Source organism: Calidris pugnax, unplaced genomic scaffold (genome assembly GCF_001431845.1).
Source record: "Calidris pugnax isolate Ruff unplaced genomic scaffold, ASM143184v1 scaffold41, whole genome shotgun sequence".
Lineage (NCBI taxonomy): Eukaryota > Metazoa > Chordata > Aves > Charadriiformes > Scolopacidae > Calidris > Calidris pugnax.
In genome coordinates, this window is record NW_015094509.1 from 13101601 (window position 1) to 13127806 (window position 26206).

General features: G+C 37.6%; 1 protein-coding gene across 8 annotated transcripts in view; it reads left to right on the forward strand.

Annotated features, from left to right (window-relative positions):
- The window catches only part of OXR1 (oxidation resistance 1), a 240737-nt gene that overhangs the window by 181227 nt on the left and 33304 nt on the right, over positions 1-26206 (forward strand). For 6 of the 8 annotated variants that reach the window (XM_014965335.1, XM_014965339.1, XM_014965338.1 and 3 more), the window contains 6 exons: positions 905-1012; positions 2175-2294; positions 7355-7507; positions 17198-17382; positions 20820-21613; positions 24393-24561. In XM_014965335.1, the coding sequence (XP_014820821.1) occupies positions 905-1012; positions 2175-2294; positions 7355-7507; positions 17198-17382; positions 20820-21613; positions 24393-24561 (1529 nt within the window). The remainder of the gene's footprint in view (positions 1-904; positions 1013-2174; positions 2295-7354; positions 7508-17197; positions 17383-20819; positions 21614-24392; positions 24562-26206) is intronic. The other 2 variants (XM_014965341.1, XM_014965342.1) reach the window with 1 other exon arrangement.

Below are 26206 nucleotides of genomic sequence, written 5' to 3' on the forward strand. Positions count from 1 at the left end.
GTCCTCCATAGTTAGCAACACAAATGTAGCTTTGCTTGTATTGCTTCATCTCCTCTTAGCTGATAAGAGTTATTTTTTCTGGTACAGTGTTTATGAAGCCCTGTGCAATTACACAGTAAACTTCTGGGTGTATGCTCCCTTGTCATGTCATCTTCAGTGTTCTTAAATGCTTGCTATAAATTCTTTATTCTGAGATGTTCTCTGAATAAAACTTTTTTCCATTTGCTTTCTTCTGTTGGTTCATATTGAATACATTTTGGATGATAGAGGTGAGAACAAGAGCTTGAAAAAAATCCTTTCCTTACTGAGGAGTCACCTACTCAAAATGCTTATGTTCCATCTGCTGTCATACTGGTTGACCTGTTTTGCTTCAGTGTTTTTGCTTTTTATCTCAATGATGGATTTTACTTGAAAGTCAGGTTAATAGGAGCTTATTTCAATGGAAAGATAGTGCCTTTGTGTTTGTAGGCATCGCTTCAGTGTTTTTGTAAGTGAAGAGCTGAAAAGGGGAGCTGAAGAGGGAGAATGAAGGGTTCTGTGGAACCAGTCAATTGTGCATTGGTCCAGCAATACTCAGCAGTGAATTCATAGACCAGAAGTTCTGGTGCAGTAGCTGAGCCTACACAGCTCAGTGTGTGTGGCTGATACTTCTGGCCATCTGGAAATATAGTGGGGAGGCAGGTGGCCTTATATGGGGTTTCAATATGCTAATGTTTAGGGGATAGGTACGTTGGGGTTTTGATTGGGGTTGTTGGTTGGGTTTTTTTGGCAATCATAAGATATGAAGACATAAAGTTCATCAAAATCTTGGTAGACCTACATGTGATAAAATTTGTAAGCCACTATTTGAACTAACTGCTTACAGGTTTGTTTTTCTTTTTCTTTTTTTCCCCAATTGATACAGGTGGAATCAAGAGATACTTTAAACAGTATTGCCTTGAAATTTGATACAACACCAAATGAACTGGTTCAATTAAATAAGCTATTCTCCAGAGCAGTCGTTCCTGGACAGGTACTATTACGCTATATGTGTTACTTATCCAACAAAGACCTTTTTCTCTGTATTTCTCATCTCTGCCAGAGAAAGTGTTAAAGTACTTCTCTTACTGGTTTCCCTATTGGCTTTGTAAAAGTTTTTAATTTTTTCATTTTTCTCTAGTTTGTGAATTCCGTGTGCCTATTAAATAACTACCTAAAAAGGGAACATGTATGAAGCTACCTGTCTCTCTTAAATAAGATTCAGAGGACTTAAAAACTAAGTATACGTAATGGTATAATAAATAACACTTGGGTATAAGCTAAATTATTTTGCAAGCGTATTAGGCTATTTCCCAACACTAGCTCAGAAGGCAAATTCAGGGTACAGCATACAAACAACATTCCTGGCTGAATATTACTGTCTGCAATTTTATTTTAATAAATTGAGTAATGTTTCTATTCCACATCAAAAACGTCCTGTCTTTACTAGCAGTATATGAAGTATCATTTTTTTTCTTCCAGGTCACTATTGCTTACAGTTTTTTCTTTCCTTTTTTTTTTTTCCTTCACTTTTCATTCCTCTTTGAAAGCCAGGCCTGGAAACAAGTGATAGGTCAGCTACAATATTAACCATTGGCCATTTGCTATTAGCTCTCCGTTTGAAAAAAATCTCGTATTCATTTCTGATTGCTGTAAATCTAGGTATCTTGAATGCCTACCACAGCCAAAGTAATATATTTAAGGGGTGAATAGCTTCAGTTTGGGTTGGTTTTTTTGTACATTTGGTATGCTATGTCTATGAACTTGTTTCACAGCCTGTGTCTTGGTTGCTCGAATAGTTGAGTAATGGGAAGAGAAATAATTGGGCAGGTCTTCCTTGGACACTGTATTGCGAATGTTCCTGGCATGCTGTATACTTTTAATGCTTCCTATCTGAACTTTTTCTTCAATTATTATAACTAAAAGTCAGTCTTATCTCAAGATATCATTTAAAAAACTTTAAAAGCGTAAATGAAGAAGTACTTTCTGTCATACTGTTTATTCCCTCAACTCATATTTTCTGTTAAAATTAACGGGAGCAGGATCCATTTTGTATAGCTTATTTTGAGAAAGCATAGCAGATATACCTGAACTGATGGGAAATCTAAAGTAAACCTGCAAACATAATTTCTAACTACATTATATCTTCTTTATAGATTTTGTATGTTCCTGACCCAGACTACATTTCTAGTGTGGACAGCTCCCCCTCTCTAAGTCCTATAAGTCCCTTATCACCTACATCTTCCGAAGCAGAGCTTGACAAGGCTACAGTAAATGTAGGTATACCTGTTGTCCTTGAAATTAATTTTCCCTTACAAGATGTTACAAATGCTATGCTTTCTTCTTTAACTAATCTTTCATTTTGGAGAGAAAGTACTTTACAACACTTCGAGTTGAAAAGTAAAATAGTACCTTTTTAAAAGTAAATATGAGCTTTTAATCTAAGTGACAGTTTTCTATGTGAAAACTGATTTGAAGGCAAGTTATTTGTAGCAAAATGCTATCCTTGCACACTGAAATCTTGAATACTAATTCCTGTTGCATTTCTGTATTTGTTACCTTTCAGAACTAGTTAAACATTTGTCTCTAATCTTACTGACTGTTTTTGCAGCAATGATATATTGGCAAGAATACTTAAGTAGCTAAAAGGCAAGGGCTACCCCTCTGGTTTCATTTTGCAAAACAAAGTAAAGATTAAAAAACAAAACAACCCCCAGACAAACAAACAGAAAACCAAGCCTGTTCCAGTGAAGGGCTAATACAGAGTTGAGCATAACTGACTTCTGCTTGGTAGTTCTACCTTTCTAGACTTTCATGTAAGTCTACAAAATTGTTTAGCCATCAAAGCTGCTCTGTAATTCAGCTCAAATGTAGAATTTTTTGGCTAGGAGCTAGCTTTGTAAAAGCATGTCTTTCCAGGAACACTGGTTTGCTGTCAACAGAATTCCATGTGGAGAACTCCAACCAGGAAGATACAGTATTGGAGCCTGAGCTTCTCTGCAATTATGACCTTATTCGGATGTTTCTTAATATGTTACTACTATTCTTTTTCCAGTTAACATTATCTTTTCTTTCAAATAACAAATTTTCTGGGTAGCATTTCCTGATAGTGCTCAGTCAGACTGTCAAAAGTCTACTCCAGGATTCTGGGTGCTCAAAGGTTTGAGACTTTAAGCATTTATATTTTTTATTTGCTTGCATGACCTGGATCCAGAGAAATTTAAATATAAAGGTACTGCATTTTTTCTGAGTAGGTTCCCAAGGTGCGTTACAGAGGTTGTGATGACCCTTCAAATGCAAAGTACTGTTTGGTTTTGCTGTTATACCTTTACTCTGACCTAGTATGTTGTCATGAGATGTCTGCTGTCATTTGTACTGAATAATTTCTTTTGTTTTATGGCAAACTAAAGCTGTTGTAGCACAGTAAATAGACTAGTCTGCAAGAATACATTCTTTTGTATCGGTCTCAGAATGACTGTAAATGCTAGTATAGGCCTACCCATATACCATATGTTGTGAGAAATTACTCAAGGGATGATTGTTAGTTTCACTACTAGAAATCAGAGCTCTTTCTACAATGCATTAGATCTCATGTCAAAAAATACCTTATTCTTGCTTTTGTGGATTATTTTTATATGCTTGTTTGCATATAGTAGATAAGGAGACTTAATAGTGTAAACATACCTGTAATTGATTTGAAACACTTTTATTGACTATATGCACATAGCAGAGATAAAAGCTTGAAAGTGTAGAAGAAACGAAGTAGATTAAAGTATTTTCAAAGTTAAAATCCTCTTATGCAAAAGATTGTTTTGTTTAGTGTAGGCAGTTCAGTGTTAAACAACTTGAGTTTTAAATTTCGTTGAACTGACACTTACTGTATGGTTGCAGAACTACTTTGTGCGTCTTGTTACATATCATGGATCACTACAAGCAGTTCTTAAATGCTTCAGGGAAAGTGGAAAAAAAAAAATAAACCATGTGACCATAAAGTGTTTATGGAAGTTTCTGTTTTGGAGGTCTTTGGAAGTACATGTAAGGAGGGCAGAGCTATTTCTAGATACAGTTTGTCAAAAGAAAGCAACAAACAGAAATCTCTTGCACGTGTCAGTGTGGACTGCATGTCTGTGTGTGTTTGGTTTTGTTTTAGACAGTTTCTCCAGCCACACAAAAAGCACTCAACTTCTGTTTAAGCAGTTACGGCTGGAGGGTTTTGTTCTTCGTCACAGCACTTGTTTTCCATGCTTCTCTTTGCTGATTGCTATCCTTATGAATGAGAGAAATACTAGTGTAAATTCTGTAATGCTCTGTATTGATGTCTGTCGTCTTTGACTCTCCTCCAATTTTGACTCCAGATTTGCAGTTCAATTTAAGCATGTTTCAAGGTAAAGAAGATATATTATTCTGCCTGTATAATGTAAAGAGGTTGTCTTTGTGCTATGGTGATTGAAATCGATGATTTCCTCCTAGAAATTGAATAAAGTGACTCACCCATGTGTGAACCTCTGTTGAGGCAAAATAGGAACTTACGATACGCTTTGGTTTTTTGTTTCTGTTTTATCAAACATTGGCGTAGCTTAACACAACTGTGTGGTTACATACAAACCAGCACATTGGCTAATATAAGATCTGCATAATCCTGTTAAGTTCTTTTTTTTATGTTGCTACACTTAAGCTAAGATTTGAGTGTATATTTCACTAAATTTGTTAGTGTCAGTACGTATGAAAGGACTCCTCTTACATTAAGCCTTTGTTATGCTGCTGGATTTTGTGAAGAGTTTCTTCATTCAGCAGTCTGCACATACTTGAGAAGATCCAATAAGCTTTACTACCTATAAAACTTAAAATCCATTTCAAAATAATATGTAGTGACAAGGGTGTCATCATTAAATTTGCAAGTCTGACACCAATATTATTCCTGCTCCTATGTTGCATGGCAATATGAGTGAGAAATAGGTGGCTTATTTGCAGTGGACTTGGATATCAGCTGAGGACTTTTGCAGCCACTTGCTAAGTTGTATGTGTCACAAGGGGACCACATACCTTTTTTTAGAAGAAAGGTGTACATAGAAGGAAAACTCGTCTCAAGGAAGTTTGCTTTGTAATTATATCTTCATTAGCTTTTTCAGCAAAATTCAGTTCAGTGTTCTGTAAGTACTCGGGTTTTTTTATTACTTTCTAACTAAAATTGAAAGATGTAGGCAAAGGCTAAAGTAGTGCCAGAGAGATGATGAACTGAAAACAATTATGCATAATGTTCCTGGATGTCTTTAAAGGCATTTAGCTGCAGTCTGTGCTAGGGAATAGAACTGAACAGAAAAGTAGAAAACCAAAGGGAATGTAGAGGCTCACGCTTTTTACAAATAGTAGTATTTTATTAGTAACTACAGATAGCAAGTATGTATGAAATGGAAACCTTTAAATGTTGATTTAGCTCCAAAACAAGATTGCCATGACTATAAAACAGGGTTTGGTGCAGTCTGTCTTCTATACATGTAGAATTTATTTGTAAACAATTTTTTCATTGTGTGTCCTGTCCTTGGTAGGGTTCCATGTTCACTACTTTGTTGGATGCACTGTTAGACATCAAGATGGGTAATTCTTCCTATTATCTGCCCAGGAAGGTCATGAAGGAAATCTTCTGGAAGTTGTATCCAGGCATGTGAAAGACAAAGATGGTTGGGAACAGCTGGAGTGAATTTGCAAAGGGTGTATTGTGCCTGACCAAAGTGATTGCTTTCTGTGATGAGATGACTGGCTCAGCAAATGCAAAAGAGCAGTGCATGTTACTTTTCTTGACTAGAGCCAGGCCCTTGACACTGTCCCAAAGCAGCCTTGTTACAATACTGGGGAAATGGGAACTAAACGGGTGGACTGCAAAATGGGCTGGAAAAATTGGCAGGATCTTTGGGTTGAAAGTGATTTAGCATTTGTGTGTGTGGTTAGTTATTTTTTGTTGTTTGTTTTTCTGTGGTGGCAGGCAGTTACAAATCCTTGAGGGTCCCTACTGGGGTAAATATTGTTTATAATCTGCTCATCCGTAACCTGAATGGTGAGAAAGGGCAGAATGCACTGCTAGCAAGTGTGGGGCAGCAAAAATTAGGGAAAGCAGTCAGTACACTGGAGTGAAGGGCAAGGACTAATCATCAGAGGGAGATCAGGAGTCTAGAGGTGAAGTAGCAGCTCATGAAGTTCGACAACAGCTAAGACCTGCCTGGGACAGAAAGAGCCCTGTGTGGCAGGACAGGGTGAGGGTTCACTGGCTACACAGCAGCTTTGCAGAAAAAGACTAAGGGCCAAGGACAGGTTGAGACTAGTGTCCTGGTGTCCACTTGTGATGGTGAAGGCTAATCACATGCCAGGTGGCAGATAACAAAGGAATACCAACAAGTTAGGGAAAATGGTTATTGCCCTGTCTAGGGAGCTTGTGAAGCTGCATTTGCAGTGTTGTGTACATTTCTGGCACCTCAAGTACATGCTGCAGAGGCTCCAGTGGAGAGCCATTGAGGTCATCAGGGAATGGAAACGTATGAGGCATAAGGATTTGCTGAGAGCTGGTGTGTTTTTCAGTTTGGAGAAGAAAATACTAATGGACAACCTGATTTCTGTGTTGTACTACCTAGTAGGCAACATGGAGAAGAAGAGTCAAGGGTTTCAGAGGCTCATAGTAGAACAATGGGCAGCATCAGCTGCAAGTTACTGCATAGGAGGTCCTGGTTAAATAACAGGAAAACATTTTTTACAATGAGAGAGTGATTAGACACTGGAGCAGGTTTCTCAGAGAGGCTGTGGAATCTCCAGCCTTGAAGATGGAAACTCAACTGGAAAGGCCATGAACAACCTGGTCTAATGTAGGTTTACACCTACTTTAAACACAGGGTTGGGCTAGCTCACCTTCCAACACAAAATAGTGTATAATGTTATGGAAAGATAACAGAAGACATTTAATAGAGCTTCTGTTAAAGTTGGAAAATAATCCCTTCTGCTGACTTCTGCTCAAATTTTGCATGTGACCGTATATCGGATGATTTCCTTATGTGAGTTCAGATCATTATTTTGTTGTTTATTCCCAGGTTGATTTTTAATATCTTTGCCCGCTTGCATTTCTTATCATGGGCTGGTTAGACTGTGCTTCGTTAGTTATATACGCCATCAGATCAAAGCACTGCTGTAAACTGCAGTGGATTTGGAACCCTGTTTTTACACTTGCTTTCATGTTAAAGAAAAAGAACAAAAATTACACAATGGAAAAGATTCTTGGAGTTAATACTGAGAAAGGGAGTTTGCTAAGTTTGTGATTTTTTTTTTTATTTATTATTATTTTACTCCCTTCTAGGATCCAGATGGAGTCCAACGGAAAGAGTCAGCTGCTTCACCAGCGCATGCATGTGTTCGTCCTACAAGAGTGGTGTCATCCACCTCCGAAGAGGAGGAAGCATTTACAGAGAAATTTCTAAAAATTAATTGCAAGTACATCACTAATGGCAAGGTACTTAAATGTTCAGGTTTTACTGTTACTGTGTGGCACATAAAAATAAATGTTAGAACATAGAATAGAATAATAGAATGATTTTGTTTGGAGAAGACCTTTAAGGTCATCAAGTCCAACTGTTAACCAAGCACTACCAAGTTACCATTAAACCATGTCCCTCAGCATTGCATCTATACGTCTTTTAAATACCTCCAAGGTTGGTGACTTGACTTCTTCCCTGGGCCACCTGTTCCAATGCTTGATAACCCTTTCAGTGAAGAAATTTTTCCTACTATCCAATCTAAACCTCCCCTAGAGTGACTTGAGGCCATCCTATTGCTTGTTTCTTGGAAAAAGAGACCAGTGTCTTTCAGGTAATTGTAAAGGAGGCATCCCCTCAGCCTCCTTTTCTCCAGACTAACAACCCCAGTTTCCTCAGCTGCTCCTTGTAAGACTTCAGAGGGTTCTCCAGAACCTTCACCAACTTTGTTGCCCTTCTCTGGGTGCACTCCAGCACCTCAATGTCTTTCTTGCAGTGACGGCCCAAAACTGAACACAGTATTTGAGGTGAGGCCTCACCAGTGTTGAGTACTGGGGGGTGATCACTTCCCTAGTTCTGCTGCCAAACTGTTCATGCTGCTAGGATGTTGTAGGCCTTCTTGGCCACCAGGGCATATTGCTGGCTCATATTCAACCAACAGTTGATCAACACCCCCAGATCCTCTTCTGCCAGGCAGCTTTCCAGCCACTGTATCACTGCATGGGGTGGTTGTGACCCAAGTGCAGGACTTGGCACAATTAACCTATGACAAACTGCCCTGTAGCCATACTGTTAAGTGATTTTTTTGTGTTGAGGGCATGAGGTCTGTTCCTTACTCTGTTATCTCTCATAAGCAGTTCTCTTTACTTACATTGTAGAACATGCCTTAAACCATAAAAAAACATGTAGTTGGGTGGCTTCATTTCCATTTTCCTAAAGCAGAACAGTGCAAGCAGAATTAACCTCTGATTCTGTTGACAAACACTTCTGTATTGGGTATAGTATGGTAGAAATCTACATTTTTTTCTTTGAAGCAGAACAGTTCTCTCAATAGTGTAATTACACAAATGCCTTCAAGTTAGTGGCACCTAATTAGCTTCCTTTCAAGTCATAGGTGCCCAAGTCTCGCACAGATGTTTAGGAACTGAGACAATGTCAAAAGACTGTACTGCAGAACGCTCTTGGAAAAAGCAAAATGTATTGCTCTACCACCCTGCAGAAGAATGATTAGATACCTTAATCACACCTTCACTCAAGCTCAATCAGGGCAAAGAAACTGAAAGTACTTGTAGGACTTCCTTCATCTAAAATTTGGATATGTTTTTACAAATACTGCTGATTCTGTGTTGCTCAGCAATAGATTTGCAGATAAGTTCCACTAATGATGAACAGATTAGTAAGAATCTTTTAAAACTACTTATATTTTTTTTTCTGACTGGAAGGATTGCAGATCTATGTATGTCTAGACTTGAAGCCTTTTGACAATCCATGTATATTGGCAGAAGTGAGGTGTTAGAAGCTGGTGAAACCAGTACTGGTAAAGCTTTGTTTATTACTTTGCTCTAGTTTACTGTTAGTTTGCTTCACACCTTGCGCTCTGTCCCCGGGTAACTTTTTTTTTTTTAGGGTGATCCTAGAGAAGTCATTACTTCTCAGTTTCAGGTGCTGTGTCGCAGAGGAATTGGGGACTGTAAGCCTCTGTTAGAAACTAGAATAGGCTAGTTAGATTAGGCTGCCCAGGGAGGTGGTTGAGTCCCCATCCCTGAATGTGTTTAAGAGTCATTTAGATGTGGTGTTGGGGGATATGGTGTAGGGGAGAACTTTGTAGAGTAGGGTTGGTGGTTGGACTAGATGATCCCAAGGGTCTTTTCCAACCTGAATGATTCTATGATTCTATAACAAAAAGAAAGTCTAGTGGTAAAATTTTCAGTATATTATTTATGTTCTGTAATTCCTCATCAGAAAATTATGGGGAGTGTTCACAGCATCTGTCTTTTGACTTGCATCTTTACAGTCTATTTTCTAAGAGCTTTAAGGATAATTCTCTAGATTTCTAAAGAATTGTATAATCCACCGCAGTATCAACCCATACTTGGGGAGGTGGGTGGGTAGACAATGAATGATAACTTGAGTGCCAGATTTCATAAGTTCAGCATGTAATTTAGCCTTTGTTTCACATGTGGCAGGAATGTCCTCTGGCATGTCATCTTATCCGCTCCTTGATACATTTCCTGATGATGTGGGTTGATAAATCTTCAAAGGTTTTCTGGAGAAAGATTAAAAGATTTATCCTCAGCTTCCCACTCTGGAAGTGATTTTGAAGCTCATAGGCAACTGTTTTATAGGGCTTCAGATGTGAAGTCTCAGTCATCAATGTGACTGATGCTCGTAAACTAAAATCTAGTGAAAGCCTATTTTTCAATATGTTTTATTTCACCTATGCAAAAGAGCTTACATTGGGGTAAAACAGTCTCATTTCTCACTTCTCAAGATTGCTTATTCTGGATGTGTTTGGAGTTGGTTTTAGTAACACCTGTGACTTCTTGGACAAGCACACAGGAATTCTGAGATACAGTCAGTGTCTGGAACCTGGAAACGCTTGGCTCTGTTACAATATTTGCTCTCTGTTACCTGGTTATGGATGCTGGTAGAGGCAGGGTGTTGGGCACAGTCAGAAACAGGGTGGTGTGAATATGCCACATCTACTGCAGTCACACCTTAACTCACTGGTTATTCGTATGTAGGGATGCCCTTTCTTGCAGCTGCATTGTTTGGTTATTTTGTAGAAAAACATCTTGCTCTGATTTTTAATTCTTTGCACTGTTCCTCGGAGGCGGAAAAAGGTATCTTAACCAGTCTGCTTGGTTGAAACTGAAATTTATGGAGGAGCTTTGAAATTCTTTATTCTTTTTTACGCTTGCTAGCTTACTTGCCTTGTTTTAAAAAGAATTAGGTAAAGAAAATTTACTAATACTAAGGCTTAAAAAGAAAAAAACACCAACCTGGAAATATGGGCACAAAAAGTACAAAAGCATTGTTCACGAAGTGAAAAGGAGGACACTGACATGGTTCAATACTTCTACAAGAAACAAAGACTAAAACTAAATTGTTATATTTATGGTAAAAGCTTTATAAACTGTGAATTACAGTTTTTGTTCTACCTTGTGTGTTCAAGAACATAATGGAGTTATTTAGAGGTAACTTCTGTTTGAAACCTGCTTGTCAGAAGTCCTCTCAAACCTTCTTAAAAATGTGTTTTATTGAACTGCCTGATCTTAATGTTTGGGCTCACCAGTGTAATAAAGTTTGACTCTAATCCTCCTTTTATGATTGCTTGAATTGCTATCTCGGATATTATATAGATTTAGAGCTCCCACTTCCTGAGGTTTAAGGAACTCTAATGGAAAGAAATTAAAACTGATTCAGAATTGAATATCTGCATACCAGCCCAGTTGAATCTACTTTCAATATGCATTTTTTTACATATGTGGATTAATATTTCTGGACGAGCTTTGAGACCAAAGGGATCTGTTTTTAATAACCTAGTGTGTCCACGTGGTTTTCAGTAATAAAGTGGCTCAGCATTTCTCCTTGAGGCTGTTAAATCTGAACTTTACCTGACTTCATGTCTCTAGAGTCCATCTTACATACGGGAAACTTGACTTCTACAAGTGATGTTTTGGGGAGTTTAGTTCAAGAACAAGAACTTTCTGTAACAGTATCATGTTGAACAACTTAATTAGACTCTGTGTATACCTACTTTTACTTCAGTTTCATTGGCAGAGTTTTTGATACTTTTTTTTTCTCAACAACTAATTAGAAATATGTTCCAAGAGAAACCAGTCACTGGTTGTTTGGTGGAGGATGTCCTATAAAAGCATTTCTGATGGTCCTCTGTCAGCAACTGAGCTGTCTGGGTTTTGAGGTTTGTTTTTGTTTGTTTTTTTTTCCCTAGGACTAGAATACTAGGAGATTAGAGCAAACGCTGGCAGTAACGGGAGTCATGCAGGAGTTTGTAGTATGTGTGCTATTGCCCAGTCTTTATGCTAATGCTTGTGCTCTGATTTGCTGATTTTGTCTCTCTCTAGCCACATTATTGGTACAAATAATTTTTTTAAAATATTTTGACAATTGAATTTGTGTAAAATAAAGTCAAAGAGCTGTTTCTAAAATGTTCAAAAAATAATGTTTACCATCCAAAGCATCTGTGCTGAAGACACAGCATGACAGGGCATGACCACAAAGGAGAAGCTGGGCTCATCTCCCTGAGGTGATATGGGCAGGTGAGGGCATAGGAAAGGCTTTACTTAGTAAGCCCCCATCTGATTCTTTACTCTGAAAAATATATTCACACTGAAAATACTTTCAGCAGCTCAGCCAGACCAGAGAGGGAGTTTTGGAACTTTCTCCCTGCTCCAAAAGCAAGCAACCAAGAAGATTATATGGGGATCAGGCTTAGGCTATCAGTTCTCTTCTGTGCTTGTAAGAGAGCAGGCAAGGTTAGGTTGGTGAAAGTAAGTCACTAAAAAGCAGTATATAGTAGGGTTTTTTTTTTATCCTGGCATCAGTGGTGTTACCTATTTCTGGTAGAACAACTGTGAGATCTGCAGCCATAGCGCCTAAATTTGTATCAGTAGCCAGAAAAGTCTGTTCTGAACCTGAAGTAAGTGCAGGGTACTAAAATGCTCAAGAGTTCATCACTGGCTTATTCTGAGACAATAGTTCTGAAGTATATGTATTTTAGGAATGCTGACATAAAAATCTCTCTGATCTTCAATGGCAAACCAACAAGGAAATCAAGTTTCAAGTACTCTCCTTTAAAGACGATGTGTAATTTTTATCTTATTGAAAACTGTGGTGTAAGCTCTCAAATCCTGGAGCTGCTTCAGTTCTATCTTTCGGGGAAGCCTAGCATAACGTAATGAGCAATTCTTGACCAGTGGTTGGCTAGATGTGTGTGTGCTCCCACTTAGGTGTTTTGTTCTGATGTTATCCTTCTTTTTATCACAGAATCAATAGCCCTTGGTTTCTGTTTGTGCTAGAAATTTCATCTGTTGAGTAATACATGTTGCACAGGCTTTTAGGGAAGCTTTTCTCCTGCGAACAAGTTAGAAGGTGGTAAAGGCAGAAGCTATTTGTCGTATAAAAGAGTCACAGAAATTGTTAGAGAAAGTGGCAGAAACACTGGTATGTCTGGAAAAAAAAATAATTGAAACTTGTGACCAAAAAAATGTTTCTTTACCTGGCTGTTACCTGAGCTTTGCCTAGCTACCTAGGTTAACATTCAATGATCCTTGTTTAATAGTAATAAAAAATGACATTAATATTTATGATGTTCAGTGTATTATTAAGAATCTAATTTCTAGCCTGTAAATTTGGGGCTGCAGTTCTTTAGAGAAGTATCCTGATGTGTTCATGCAGTAACTGTGGACCTTATCAAATAACTTGTGAGCAAGAAATGTTGCTTTGGTCTGACATCTTTTAAATAGATAACAATTAAATAGGTTGTCTGCTTTTGAGGAGCTATAAAGCCAGTATTTTCAAGATACCTGTATAATCTTTCAACTGCTTATAGTCATTGTGATTGCTCCTTAGTCAAGTACGACTAAAAGCCTGATAATTCCAAAGATTTAATTCTCTTTCTCTATCAGTGTAATAAGTTTCAAATGGAATTACATTTTCAGATTAATTTTTGTGCTGAGTATTTACCTATTGGTGTTGAGGGTTTCTTCTAAAACAAAGATAAGAAGCTTTTAGGTTTCTAGCTGTGTCTTTGAGGCTGCAGAGGTAGGCTTTTAGTGTCTTCCATACATGTCTAGGACAGCTGCCTGATGTACAGGTTTAGGGTTTTTCTGCCATCAGACAGGTTATCAGGCTGTTCCAGGAAGCTTCCATTTACAATAGGTCTCTTAAACTTGTTTTCCTTCTGTAGTCAGTTGTCTTGAACACTTCTTTGGCTGAATGTTGGCCTACAGAAAGATTGTATCTACTGTTTCTCAGTGTCTGACTGTGAACACCACAAAGTACTATGCAATTTCTTTAAACACATTCAAATTTGCCCTGGGAACAGACTTTGGTCCTGGATACGATGACATTTCTTTAAGATACTGAGAAGCCTGGCCTTTGGGGTTTGGGAGGGATAAGTTGGTATCTTCTGAACTTCAGTTCAGATACCAGTTTTAGCTGGTATCTTCAGCCAGCTAAAACAAGCTGAAGCAAGATAACTGAAACAAGGAGCAGATGTGCAACTGGTTCTTCATACACGTTATTCTAATGCTGTGACTCTCTAATGTTCAGATAAGCAATGTAAAGCTCACTTACGAAACTTAACTTACTTTGTGATAATATATTCTTTAATCAATTTTTGACCTAGACTGCCATCTGAAGCAGCCTTTTAACTTGCTTTTGAGAGCACAGATTGTGTGTTTGTTTAATAAAACCAGGGACTATGTTGACATGGGTGATATGTCAGTTGTGACAGCTCACCCTTTGATAGAAAAATGTCATCTCCTTTTATTGCCTCACAAGCTTTAGCGCTTCCTGTGTACTGAATTTATCAAGGAAGGTTCATGAAATAGTGAAGAACTGAAGACAAAATTGTCATCAGGAAATGAGTTCTCCAATGAACTTGATTACTGATTGCTTCTACTGAGTAATTCATAATTTTAGCAGTTGGTGTTTAATGGTTAAATCATTTGGCTAGGGCAGTCATATGACCTAACCCTTTATTTTTTTTTTTCCTCTTCAGCCTGACAGTTCTCAAGATCCACATACAACATGTAGGCAATGAAAGAATAGAATAGAGTATTTCAGTTAGAAGGGACCTACAACAATCATCTAGTCCCAACTGCTGTCAAGACTATGGCCTTGACTTTTCTGGGTCAGATCTTGAGAATATTAATAAAAATCCACTTTCACATGTGGTCATTAATGAAAAAGCTCAGATTCAGACATTATGCTGTTTTTTTAATGAATTTACAGTAGTAGTATTTTTTTTTTTTTAAGAGAAGCAACTGTTTTCTGAGTAAGCTCTCTGACTTCAGCAGTCATGTTAAATTTGTTTTCTATTTCTAGACTTCTATTGACAGTCATCATCTTGGAGTTCCTTCTTGTACTTTGAAAGTCTATTTCCACAATACAGTACTAAGAAATTATAGAATGGTTTGGGTTGGAAGGGACCTTAAAGATCATCTGGTTCCATAGATGGGTAATCCATAGCTTCTCTCAGCAGCTTGTTCCTTCTTAATATCTAATCTAAATCTGCGCTCTTTCAGTTTAAAACTGTTACCCTTTGTCCTGTCACTACACTCCCTGATAAAGAGTCCCTCTCTATCTTTCCTGTAGGCCCCCTTCAGGCACTGGAAAGGTCTCCCTGGAGCTTTCTCTTCTCCAGGCTGAACAACCCCAACTCTCAGCCTGTCTTCATAGGAGATGGGCTCTCTGAGCATTTTTGTGGCCCTCCTCTGGACTCACTCCAACAGGTTCATGTCCTCCTTATGTTGAGGGCCCTAGAGCTGGATGCAGTACTCCAGGTGGGGTTTCATGAGAGCAGAGCAGAGGGACAGAATCATCTCCCTTGACCTGCTGGCTGTGTTTCTTTTGTGCAGCCAAGAAAGCAGTTGGTTTTCTGGGCTGCCAGCGTGCATTACTGGCTCATGTTGAGCTTCTTCTCAACCAGCACCCCCAAGTCCTTCTCCTCAGGACTGCTCTCCATCCGTTCTCCGCCCAACCTGTGTTTATGCTTGGGATTGCCCTGACCCACATACAGGACCTTGCACCTGGTCTTGTTGAACTTCAAATGCCAGTGTCAGTTTTGTTTCAGTGTCTTAAACACTTCAGAATTATTCAAATCCTTATATTGAGGGCCCTAGAGCTGGATGCAGTACTCCAGGTGGGGTTTCATGAGAGCAGAGCAGAGGGACAGAATCATCTCCCTTGACCTGCTGGCTGTGTTTCTTTTGTGCAGCCAAGAAAGCAGTTGGTTTTCTGGGCTGCCAGCGTGCATTACTGGCTCATGTTGAGCTTCTTCTCAACCAGCACCCCCAAGTCCTTCTCCTCAGGACTGCTCTCCATCCGTTCTCCGCCCAACCTGTGTTTATGCTTGGGATTGCCCTGACCCACATACAGGACCTTGCACCTGGTCTTGTTGAACTTCAAATGCCAGTGTCAGTTTTGTTTCAGTGTCTTAAACACTTCAGAATTATTCAAATATGTTCTCCTGACTTTGAAGTCTTTAGTGTATGCTTTGTGCTCTAAAAGTCACATATAGAACCTGTCTATGCACTGAATGACTAAGAGGCCTTAAATACAGATACTTGAGCTGCTTTTGAGATTTTCTTTTTTCCATAATAAGGATGCCACTGGTCATTGATGTAGACTTTAATAGTATTTTTGGTTTGGTTTTTATAGCTTGCAGTTTTCTTCTCGCTATATGGCATCTTTGTTTTTCTACTGTGAAGGTCATCAACTATTACAGTGCCGGGAACAAATTTCTGGCATTGGGAAGGATTGTAGTTGTATTTCAGACTGATAAGTCTTCTGAAAACTGAAAACAAACGGTCCCCCCCAATACACAATGTTTGTAATCACTGAACATTTTATCAGTGAGCTGGATATTTATTCAATTCCTGATAAGCTTCAGCAGCACATGAAGCAATTCTTTTGTGACTCTTGCACAAAAGTTTTGAACGTCTTTCTAAATTTATGAAGTCCTTAGGATTCAAGATCTGTTACTGAAGGGTCACTATCATCCTGCTTAAAACTAGATTTCCTCCAGTTTATAGTTTTAGCTCAAACTCTACTGTTCTAACAGTTTAATGAATTTAATTAGTGGGCAACTGGTGTTGGTGTTTGCATGTGTTTCTAGTGCTTAAGGGAACAAAAAAGTTTCATGTGTTGTAAGTTAGCTTGGTACCTGCATTGTGTAAGAACCCTACAGCTCATTGTATGAGTATCGATTTTCTTTAAATTTTTTCCTATTATAAGTTTAAAATATATTTGTGTTCATGTACTGCAGCAGTATCATTGTAATTAAATCCATCCAAAGCCGCATATTGATGCAGCTTTATCTTTAAGAATCTTTAATGGTTCTAGTATAGTTTTATTCTGTAAATGTATTTGTCCAATCAGTCAATACATACATTAAGTTATAATGACTTGTATCGGATACTGCTGTTTCTTTTGTGTAAAGAAAATGAAGATAAATGACAGTTTTTGAAAATTTTTCTTTTTTTAATTCTTTAATTAAAGAGTAGAAAGTGAGAAGAATTAAGACTCGGGTCTTGGACAATGCTTGAAACTTCTTGCAAAACTACCAGTGAGCCCTGGGATTATCTGGGAAGGATGTAAGCATACCTCAGAGGAGCTGCCTAGCATATCCTGTAGGGTTCAAGGGTTTATCTTTCGTTTCACCCCCCACTGAACTCAGCTATTAAGTAGTTGTGAGGAATAAAACTGTTTTCTTTTGTGAAAGTAGGTGGAATAATTTGCTTCCCCAGAAAACAGTTACGTTTCTAGATGACTGCAAAACAGAAGAAACATGATGTTTCAAGGTGCTTTAAAAACAATTTAGAAAACACCTTTTTCTTACAAAAAAAAAAAGAGAAAAAAGGAGAATAAGCTGAAATATGAAGGAGAAAATTTACCACTTCTTTTCCCTCTCATTTTAGGGTACGGTCAATGGTGTGCTGCTAGTGACGCCAAATAATATAATGTTTGATCCTCATAAAATGGATCCTCTGGTCCAAGAGAACGGCTGTGAAGAGTATGGCATCATGTGTCCAATGGAAGAAGTGATGTCAGCTGCTCTGTATAAGGAAATTGTGGACAGCAAAATTAAGGAGTCATTAACCATGTAAGATAGAATAATATTTATAAAACTTTGAGTAAATATGAACTGTAGCCATATTGCTGACCATACAAAACCAGCAAGAACACATTTTCTTCTGTGTTTCTTTTTAAGACTACCCTCAAAGATTGGCTTGGAAATACCCTTGGGAAAACTTGCCTTATCTTAAGTTCTCACATTCTATATACTGTATAGAACAAATTGTCTTTATATATGTGGATTCTGAGTTCCCCATATAGTCTCCTTTAAAAATCAGTGTATAGCACAAGGTACAACGCAGCATCCTCTGCTCCTTCCCCCTATTAAAACAGTAGCAGATACGTCTGCTTCTTTGGTAATTCAGATACTGGTGTACAGAATAGAAAGTCTAGCTTTTAGGTGCAAATCTTCATTGTTTATCATTTTCCACTTGCTTCTCAAACTCTTATTGCTTTGGTAAATTGTTGTAAGACTAATTTTCTGAGATTTGTCAATATTTTATGGCATTAGGAGTATATTTTTTTTACCTTTTTGGCTAGGGGAGGAACTGCATATTTGCCTTGGGTACAGTCTTGTTTGGGTTGAACAGAGTAAATTTGGATCAGTGAGCTTTAATCCCTGGTGTTTAACATGGTAGGCATTTAAAGCTGCCTTTAAACAGCATTATGAAAAATCTTTGTAATCTTTGTACCATTCTGTTTCCTAATTTTTATACTGTTCTCAGAAATAGGATAAATTGAAACATTGAAGCCAAAAAGGATATTAAAAAAAAAAAAAAAAAAAACCCCACAAAAAAATCCATCAAAACCAACCCAAAACCATCATCCACAAGCCCATAAAGCACAAACATTTGCAGACTACCTTGACCATCTGACTGCAGGGAAGTGGACTCCTTTAACTGAAATAGAGTTGGCTATGTGTATGAGAGAGTAACGCTGTGTGCCTGATCTTTAACTCTTTAAAAAATACAACCGTTTTAAGTAAGGTGTAAAGATACTCAGTAACTGTGAAAACTCTGAAAAATACCCTTTCACACATCTTACAGGTAATTTGCTAAGTGCATCTTTTTTGATAATCTTAAATATCTGAAGACTTAGAAGAAGTAACTGTCTTCTACCATTTTTTAAGCTCAATTTCAGTAGAGACGTGGTAGGAAACTGGTATCTTGGCATGGTCTTCATTGCTGCCTGAAGTCATGTGTTTCTTGAGAGAGCAACTAATAGACGTATTACCTTAGTAGTACTTTTGGGGCTTTTGATGTAGAATGATGATGACTTCAGCATGATTGCTTTCTGGAATTTTATTTTCCAGATCGAGTTTTTAAAAGTTGCTTGTAGTTCCTACTTCACTTGATGTGTAGTGCAAAGAATGAGCTTATGAAAATTAGATGACTTTTTAATCTACCTGTTTGAATCATAATATTGCAGTTGCAAAACATGTCTTTTTCCTACCATGTTTAGTTTCTTAATGATTCAGTCTTGACTTACAAGTTTAGCTTCCATGCCCTGTTGATTTTTGTGCTCTTTTAGCACATGCATTTTCTGTTTTGCTCATAATATAAAAGCATATAGAATGAAAACATGTAATAGTAAAAGGTCACACTTTGCATTCGGAGCCCAGTATGGTCCAGTTTGATTTATCTTTTTTGTCAACTTTTATAAACTGTTACGTGGAATGCTAACTTCTAGCATTTGCTTCAGTCCAGCACTTTTGTGCCTTAACCTCATCAAAATTTGAGGTGTTTGTAAATTTGGGGGAATATAAAATTCAAATTTCTTAAGTCTGTAACCAGAACTCCCAACAGCTACAGCTGTATCTGACAAGACCTGTGTGTCTCAAGGTATTTGAGACTTAAATCATCTTTTCCCACTATTGGTTTCTTTCTAAATATTCCACTGTTATTATTACTGCTTTTCATATCCCAATTTCGCCAACTGTCAAACCTGTTTTAACTTGGAAAAACAATCTGAATACTGAAAATTCCATTATTGATATAATGGAAATTGATCACAAAACTGATAGATTCTTTGGTTCTAAAGACTGCAATTTCATGTTGTATGATTTTTATATCTAAGCCACAATCTATGCTGAAACTGGAAAAAAGGGTGTCTGAAAACATACAGATTTTTTTTATGGATTTCATGAACCATAGGTTGTGCTTGTCAAAAAGCACCTATTACTGGCATAATCATGAAAAATTAAGGAAATGGTCCAGTCTAATAGGTGATAAATCTTAAACTCTAAACCACATGCATTGTAAGCAAAATAACTACATCAGCATACGCCGAATGTCAGCTTCATGTTCACACTGGGGTAAGAGGACGCTTATGCTTTGCAAACATCCTGAATTTTAGCCATGTTTCAGTAACATCAGTAATATGACCTAACTGAATAAAAAGTTCTGTAGAAATGTAGAGTCTTTCTTCAAGGTGGGAAATAAAGGTACAAACTTCTTAAAAGCATTTGGTACTAAGTAATGGAAGATGTGAAGTGCTTGACATAGCAAGGGAGTTGGCATTGAGAACTCTAGTCAAAAGTGTGTTTAAACATGAGAAACTTTTTATGAAGGTTGTGTACTGGTCAGGGTTTTTGACAACACTGGAAAAGCTTGAGTCATGTATATGTAGTTGAGCATGTTCACAGCCCCCTTGTAGTCCTCCTCTTCTAAAACTCGTAGAATTTCTGGTTAGCTCATTTTGAAAGGCAGGTTTGAATAAGGTTATTTTCTTAGGGGAAAATAAGTTGTTCTTTTATGCTTGCTTTTTTTTTTTCTTACACTATTTATGAACATTTGATATCTGTTCTTTAAATTGTTCAGTTGTACTAAGTAGTTTGGGATTTATTTTGCCTAACTGCCTCCAAGTTAGGTACCTGACTGGTGAAGTTGCTAATCGCTGTTAGGTATTTCCTGTGGACAGAATGGTAAGATCTACTTCGGTGGTTCCTATTGCTCTGTATTGACTCAAGCTTAGATAGTTAAGGTTAGACCAGATGACTTCTGCCATTCGTTTCTTACCTTCATAATGGGGTGGAATAGGTCTATACAGTTGTTACTGACCTCTTTGGTTGACAAAGTTTAAAAGACGTTGGAGGATTTCTGCCTTTAGAGGTTGTGATTGCATGTGGCTTTTTATTGTTTTTCCCCTGCTTTTTACTTTATTTTTATCCTTCAAGCATCTCAGCCAGTCTTGCTGGTTTCACAGGAGGGCTTCTACTTGTGAAAGTAATGACCTGAAGTTGGGAAGTCCTATCTATGTCATGCTGGCAGAAAGTCTGTCATAAGCTTACTGTTACACAAACATCTTTTATGCTTGTTTCTTATTACTGATGCTCTGCATTAAGTGGTTTTTAGTTTGTTTCTTGAAAGCACCCTTAAATTGTTTTCAGCATTAAACAAAACTTACTAATGAAAAGAGCTTGACAGAAAGGCACATGGTATAACATCATTCTTATTTGTTCAACAGAGATGTAGAACAGCTGTCTGTAAGGGAACTTTGTCATTCCAAGAAATCTGCAAAGAGCAATACAGATGAAATGGATTCCAGGATTCAGGATACAGGAAATGACAGTGCAAGTACTGCCCCAAGGAGCACAGAGGAGTCTCTTTCAGAAGATGTCTTCACAGAATCAGAACTCTCTCCAATACATGAAGAGCTTGTTTCCTCAGATGAGCTTCGACAAGACAAATCTTCTGGAGCATCATCAGAATCTGTCCAAACGATAAACCAGACTAGTGCTGAATGTTTAACAATTGTTTCAGACTCAAATGAAGCTGCCAGTGACTTAAAACCCAGTGCCGAAAGGGTTGCAAATGTAAAACAGTTTGGTACTCAGAGCTTAAGTTCAGAAAGTGCTGAAATACCTATAAAGGGGGGACAAGAACCTAGTGAAAGTACTGCAGGTGTTGTCCATCAGTCTCTGCAAGGATCGCATGGTAGTGAAGAGCATGACAAAGAGGCAGAAGTGGGCAGCAATCAAGATTCCTCACTAAGAAAAGAACCAGAAGGAGAGAGTAAGATGGGAGAGGAACGTCCAGGTTGTGAAGATACCACAGAATCTCCAAAGAAAGAGAAAACTAGGAAAGGAAAAGTAGTGAGAGAGCGAACGCGAGGCTCAGAGACAGAAGTTGAGGAACTCCGCAAACTCTGGAAGACCCACACTATGCAACAAACCAAACAACAAAGAGAAAACATGCAACAGGATTCACAAAAAGAAATCAGTCAGAAAATGGCAGCTGCAGGAGATGGGCAATTAGAAGGTGAGTTAGTATTTCTGTTGTCAGCCTTCAGATTTACAGTGTATCTCCCTCCAGCTCATCAGAATTCTTGTTGTTTTTTATTCCAACACATCTTCCCATATATTGCTTATATTTCTTATTGGCTTAAAGATATGCTTAAGTTGTACCTTATATAAACTGGTTGGTAGAAATTGCTGAGGAAACCGAAAACATGGGCACTTTTCTTACTGTCATTTTTCTTCACAGAAATTATATTTATATTCATATTGAAACGCAGTATCTTTGTAAGGGAGATTGAATGAGGCTGTAAAATTAAATCTGTGATGCATTGGTCACTGTAGAGCTCAAAATTAAAAATGTTCCTTAGCAATCAGCTAGCTGTCACTTAAATTTTGATCACAGTGTACATGTGTATGAATGAATTACAGGGAATGAATTTCATCTTATATATAGCATGTCCACCTTGTGATTTTGGTTTATGATGTGAGCAAATAACACTGGAGGCTTAACACTGTTACTTTCAGAACTTTGTTTCACTTGCATCTTGTCATACTTTCATGCCAACTAGAACAAGGTTGAGTATAGAAAAAGCACGTCTCAGGATAAATAAGAGGTAGATGGTAAGAAACTAATGCTATGAGGAACAACCAGGCTTATTTCTTGAGTACCTTTACTCTGCAAATATCAGGTCCTAGGATTATTAGTTATCTTGAAAGTCTATTGAAGCTACTCAATTCATATTTAAAAAAGTCATGTATTTTTAAAGTAACTTAAAGATGGTTTTGGATATATTTAATTTCACTTTTTTAAAAAATTCATAGGTTATTTTCTGGTGACTTACCATCTTCCTAATGGGGATAAACTAGTTGTTTTAGTTGTGCAAGATTTTGGGGGCGAGAAGGAAAACATGTCTAAATTGCCTGTCACTAACTAATAGCTTATATGTGAAGTGCATTTGAAGGTCCAATTGTTTATATTGTTTATGCTAATAATTAGAAGTTGAGATTGTATTGGATTAGAGGGGTATATTCTTCGGCTGACATAAATTCCTCTTACACTGCAGAGTCTGATACGATAGTTTTTGGTAGTGTTTTCTTCATCTTGTAATGAAATAACTGAATTTTGAAACTTGAAGCAGATTGATAGTTGTATCATTCTGTAATAAGTTTAGCTTTTATGCCTTAAATATTAGAGGAAATCCTCTGGCAAAAATGTCAGCTAGCAGTTCTTACTTTCTGTGACTTTTTAAAAAATGCAAGTACAAGTGTCCTTTGCCACAGTTGCTGCTTTTCACAGAATCACAGAAGGGTAGTGGTTAGAAGGATACTTACTTAGGAGATCATCTAGTCCTACCCCCCTGCCAAAGCAAGTTCACCCAGGGCAGGCTGGACAGGAATGCATCCAGGTGGGTTTTGAATATCTCCAGACAAGGAGACTCTACAACCTCTCTGGGTGGCCTGTTCCAGTGCTATGTCACCCTCTGTAATTACAATTGAATTATAATCAAATATTATAGTAACTCAATTGTATTAGATGCTTTAGTTTGAGTGACACTACAGGTTTTTCTTGCAGGGTGATCTGTGCAGTCACAGAGTATATACATATATGATCAAAGCAGTGTCTGCATACAGTCAAACAGAGGGATGCTGGTTGGAAACCCTTTCCACATGGTGTTACAGCCTTGCTGAAGGTTGTGGGGGTAAAATAGAGAAAAATAATAATAAAAAAATAATAAATAACTGAAAATTAGGAGGCACACATTTAAATATTTACTGGGGAAAAAAATTCTTTTGTGGAACAATCCTATTTTAACCTTTATGGTGAAAATCTGACAAAGAAAACATACAGTAGAGATGTTTACAGATCCAGAAGCTGATGTCTTCTGTGCTTAGTGTCTGGAGTCTCTGCATAAATGCTGAAGGAGAACTTAAGCTGTAAAGAAAAGGTGAATGTCCTAGAAAATTGGGACGTATCTGCATGTACGCATGACACCAGATGTAGGCTGAGTCTTTTGTTGTTATAGCTGATCATAAGGACTCTAAACTTGTGTTTTCCTTCCTTGCTTTAATAAGTCTCTTGTGGCTGGAACTCTTGTCCTAGGATTTGGGCAATTAATCTAGCAATGAAACAATTTTGAGAAGGCTTCTTCCTTTACCTTGTGCTGATTTGACAATCTGGACCTTGAGGGCAATCATAGAATTCTATTAGTTCAACTAAATGTACTACTGGAGGGAAAAATCCTGTACTGCAACATCCAGTATACTTCATCCTGAAGTGGTGTTCATATGTTTGGAGTGTTTGATATAGCTAACAAATTAAAATTAATCTCAATCCTTTTAGTAGCACGAACTTTCCTTTTTTAAATTAAAAGTAACTAATGAACAGGTTTGACATAGGTGAATCAGGTCTTGCGTTGGTTTAACACTGTTGTTCGTATGTATGTGGAGTATCCTTTTAACAGTGGGAGGGATGTCTGATTCAGTACTGAGGGATATGCATTGAGAATACTTTCTGAAATACTTTCAAGCATGGGTGAAACTGTCAGAATGTGATCTGAGACTGGAAGCAGAAATAAATGTTAGAGTTGCTCAAATGTGTTGTGCTCTGAAGTTAATTCTGCAGATGGAATTTATGTAACACAAAAAAACAGGGAATTATTACTACTTAAGTTACTTCATCATCTATTACTTACGTATATATGCGTCCTTTATTTACCTGTATTGCCTAATATACAGTTTGCTAATAATTTTGTTAAGCTCTTTTACACATTGTGGATAGCTTACTTTTTCTTTGCTAATAGGCTCTTCTCTTACAAAAGAAAAAAGACGACATCGGTCTCACAAGTTTCTGCGTCTCAGGGTCGGAAAACCCATGAGAAAAACATTTGTTTCTCAAGCAAGTGCGACAATGCAGCAGTATGCACAGAGGGATAAAAAACATGAGTACTGGTTTGCTGTTCCACAAGAAAGGTAAGGAGGTAGACTCTAAAATCAACAATTTCCTGTAGGTCTTTCAGCTTTACTTTTTTTTTTATGCACCATACAATTTTTAAGTGACTGTGTCTGTAAAGCAACACAAAAAGGGTCAACGACTTAGGATATTGATGATTGGCTTGTACTTAACAGTGGAATACCTCATTACCATACTGAAGTTTTATTAATTTACTTGGGTTACTTGCAGGTTCAGCCAGTAGTTTCTTGTGGTATTATTTAGGCTTGCGTTTGTAGCAAGTGAATAATGAAAGAAAGATTCAAGTTAATGGTGCCTGGTGAAGGCAGTGAGTTCTGCAACAAAGTCTTTATTGTCATTATCTGTGCTTCCCGTTATTTGGAAACTTCCTAAAAATTCTCTCTACTTCATAAAGCTCTGAGTTCAGAAGAACTAGCTGGGGTTCTTTTGTCTTACCTGCATGAATGGAACATAAAACTTTTCCAGGAATCAACTTAAACATATCTACTGGAAAAATACCTAAATTTGTTGCAGTGATTCAAAGACATGACATGTCCATGCTCACTCTGGTAAAGTCTTGAATTCTTAAATGATCTTTACTGCTGGGAAACTGACTGATTTTCTAGTTCAGTGTGTTTTTTGGGGTATTGATATCATCCTTGTCAGAAGAGGGGGGTAAAAAGAAACAACAACAAAAACCTATCAGCTGTCATCTTGTATAAATACCTACACACAATGATCAAGTCACTTTTCCATCTTTTCTTTTGAGCTGAATGGCATAGAATGTCCAGTTGGGACACTGCAGTTGAGGACAGATATGGATCAATTGGAGAGAGTCCAGAGGAAAACAGCAAGACTAATTAATGCCTAGAAAGTGTAACATATAAAGAAAATTAGAAGTAAGTGGGGTTCTTTAATCTAAAGGAGAAAAGGTTGATTACAAACAAAATCATTTCATTCTTAAAAGTTGGCTGCAGTAAGAAAGGCAGTAGTATTTATTGTGTGTGTGTCCACTGTGAATGGAGATGTGTTATAGACTGAAATTACATCAAAATACGTGAGTTTTCCAGCAGGGAGAATTGAGTCTATGCTAGCACATCACTAACCTGCTTTTAAACATCACCCCTGCGACCCCAAAGTGCTGGAGATTATGCAGTTTCTTGAGACAAATGTGTGCCATGCTGATTGTGATGTAGCTAATCCTCTCTGGGCCAGGTGACCTCGTGTGGTTACATTCAACTACAATGTTCTTATTCTATTCATAGTGTATTTCATTTGAAAACAGATAAATGCTTCACATATGGCAATGATGTCTAGGTCAGCTGATTAAAATGATTACTGTCTCTTTGATTGATTTTTCTAATGTAGCAGCGAAGTACTTATCAGCAGCATCAAGCAAGATTTGTCACTGAGAAATAGTTCCGAGTTTATATCTGATCTCCTTGGAAATTACTCCACCTATGAAGGGTTTCTCTTTTTAGCTGCATGGGGAATTAGTAATCTGTTCTTTATCAAATGTGTGTCATGTTTTTGTACACAAAAAGTCACGTGTGGTGGTAGTGGGGTGTTTTGTTTTCTTAATTTAGTGTTAAGGTTACAGAGTGCTACTCTGCATAGGTCAAAATACTTAGTGTTAACCCAGTTGTCTTTTGTCACCTAGAGGTA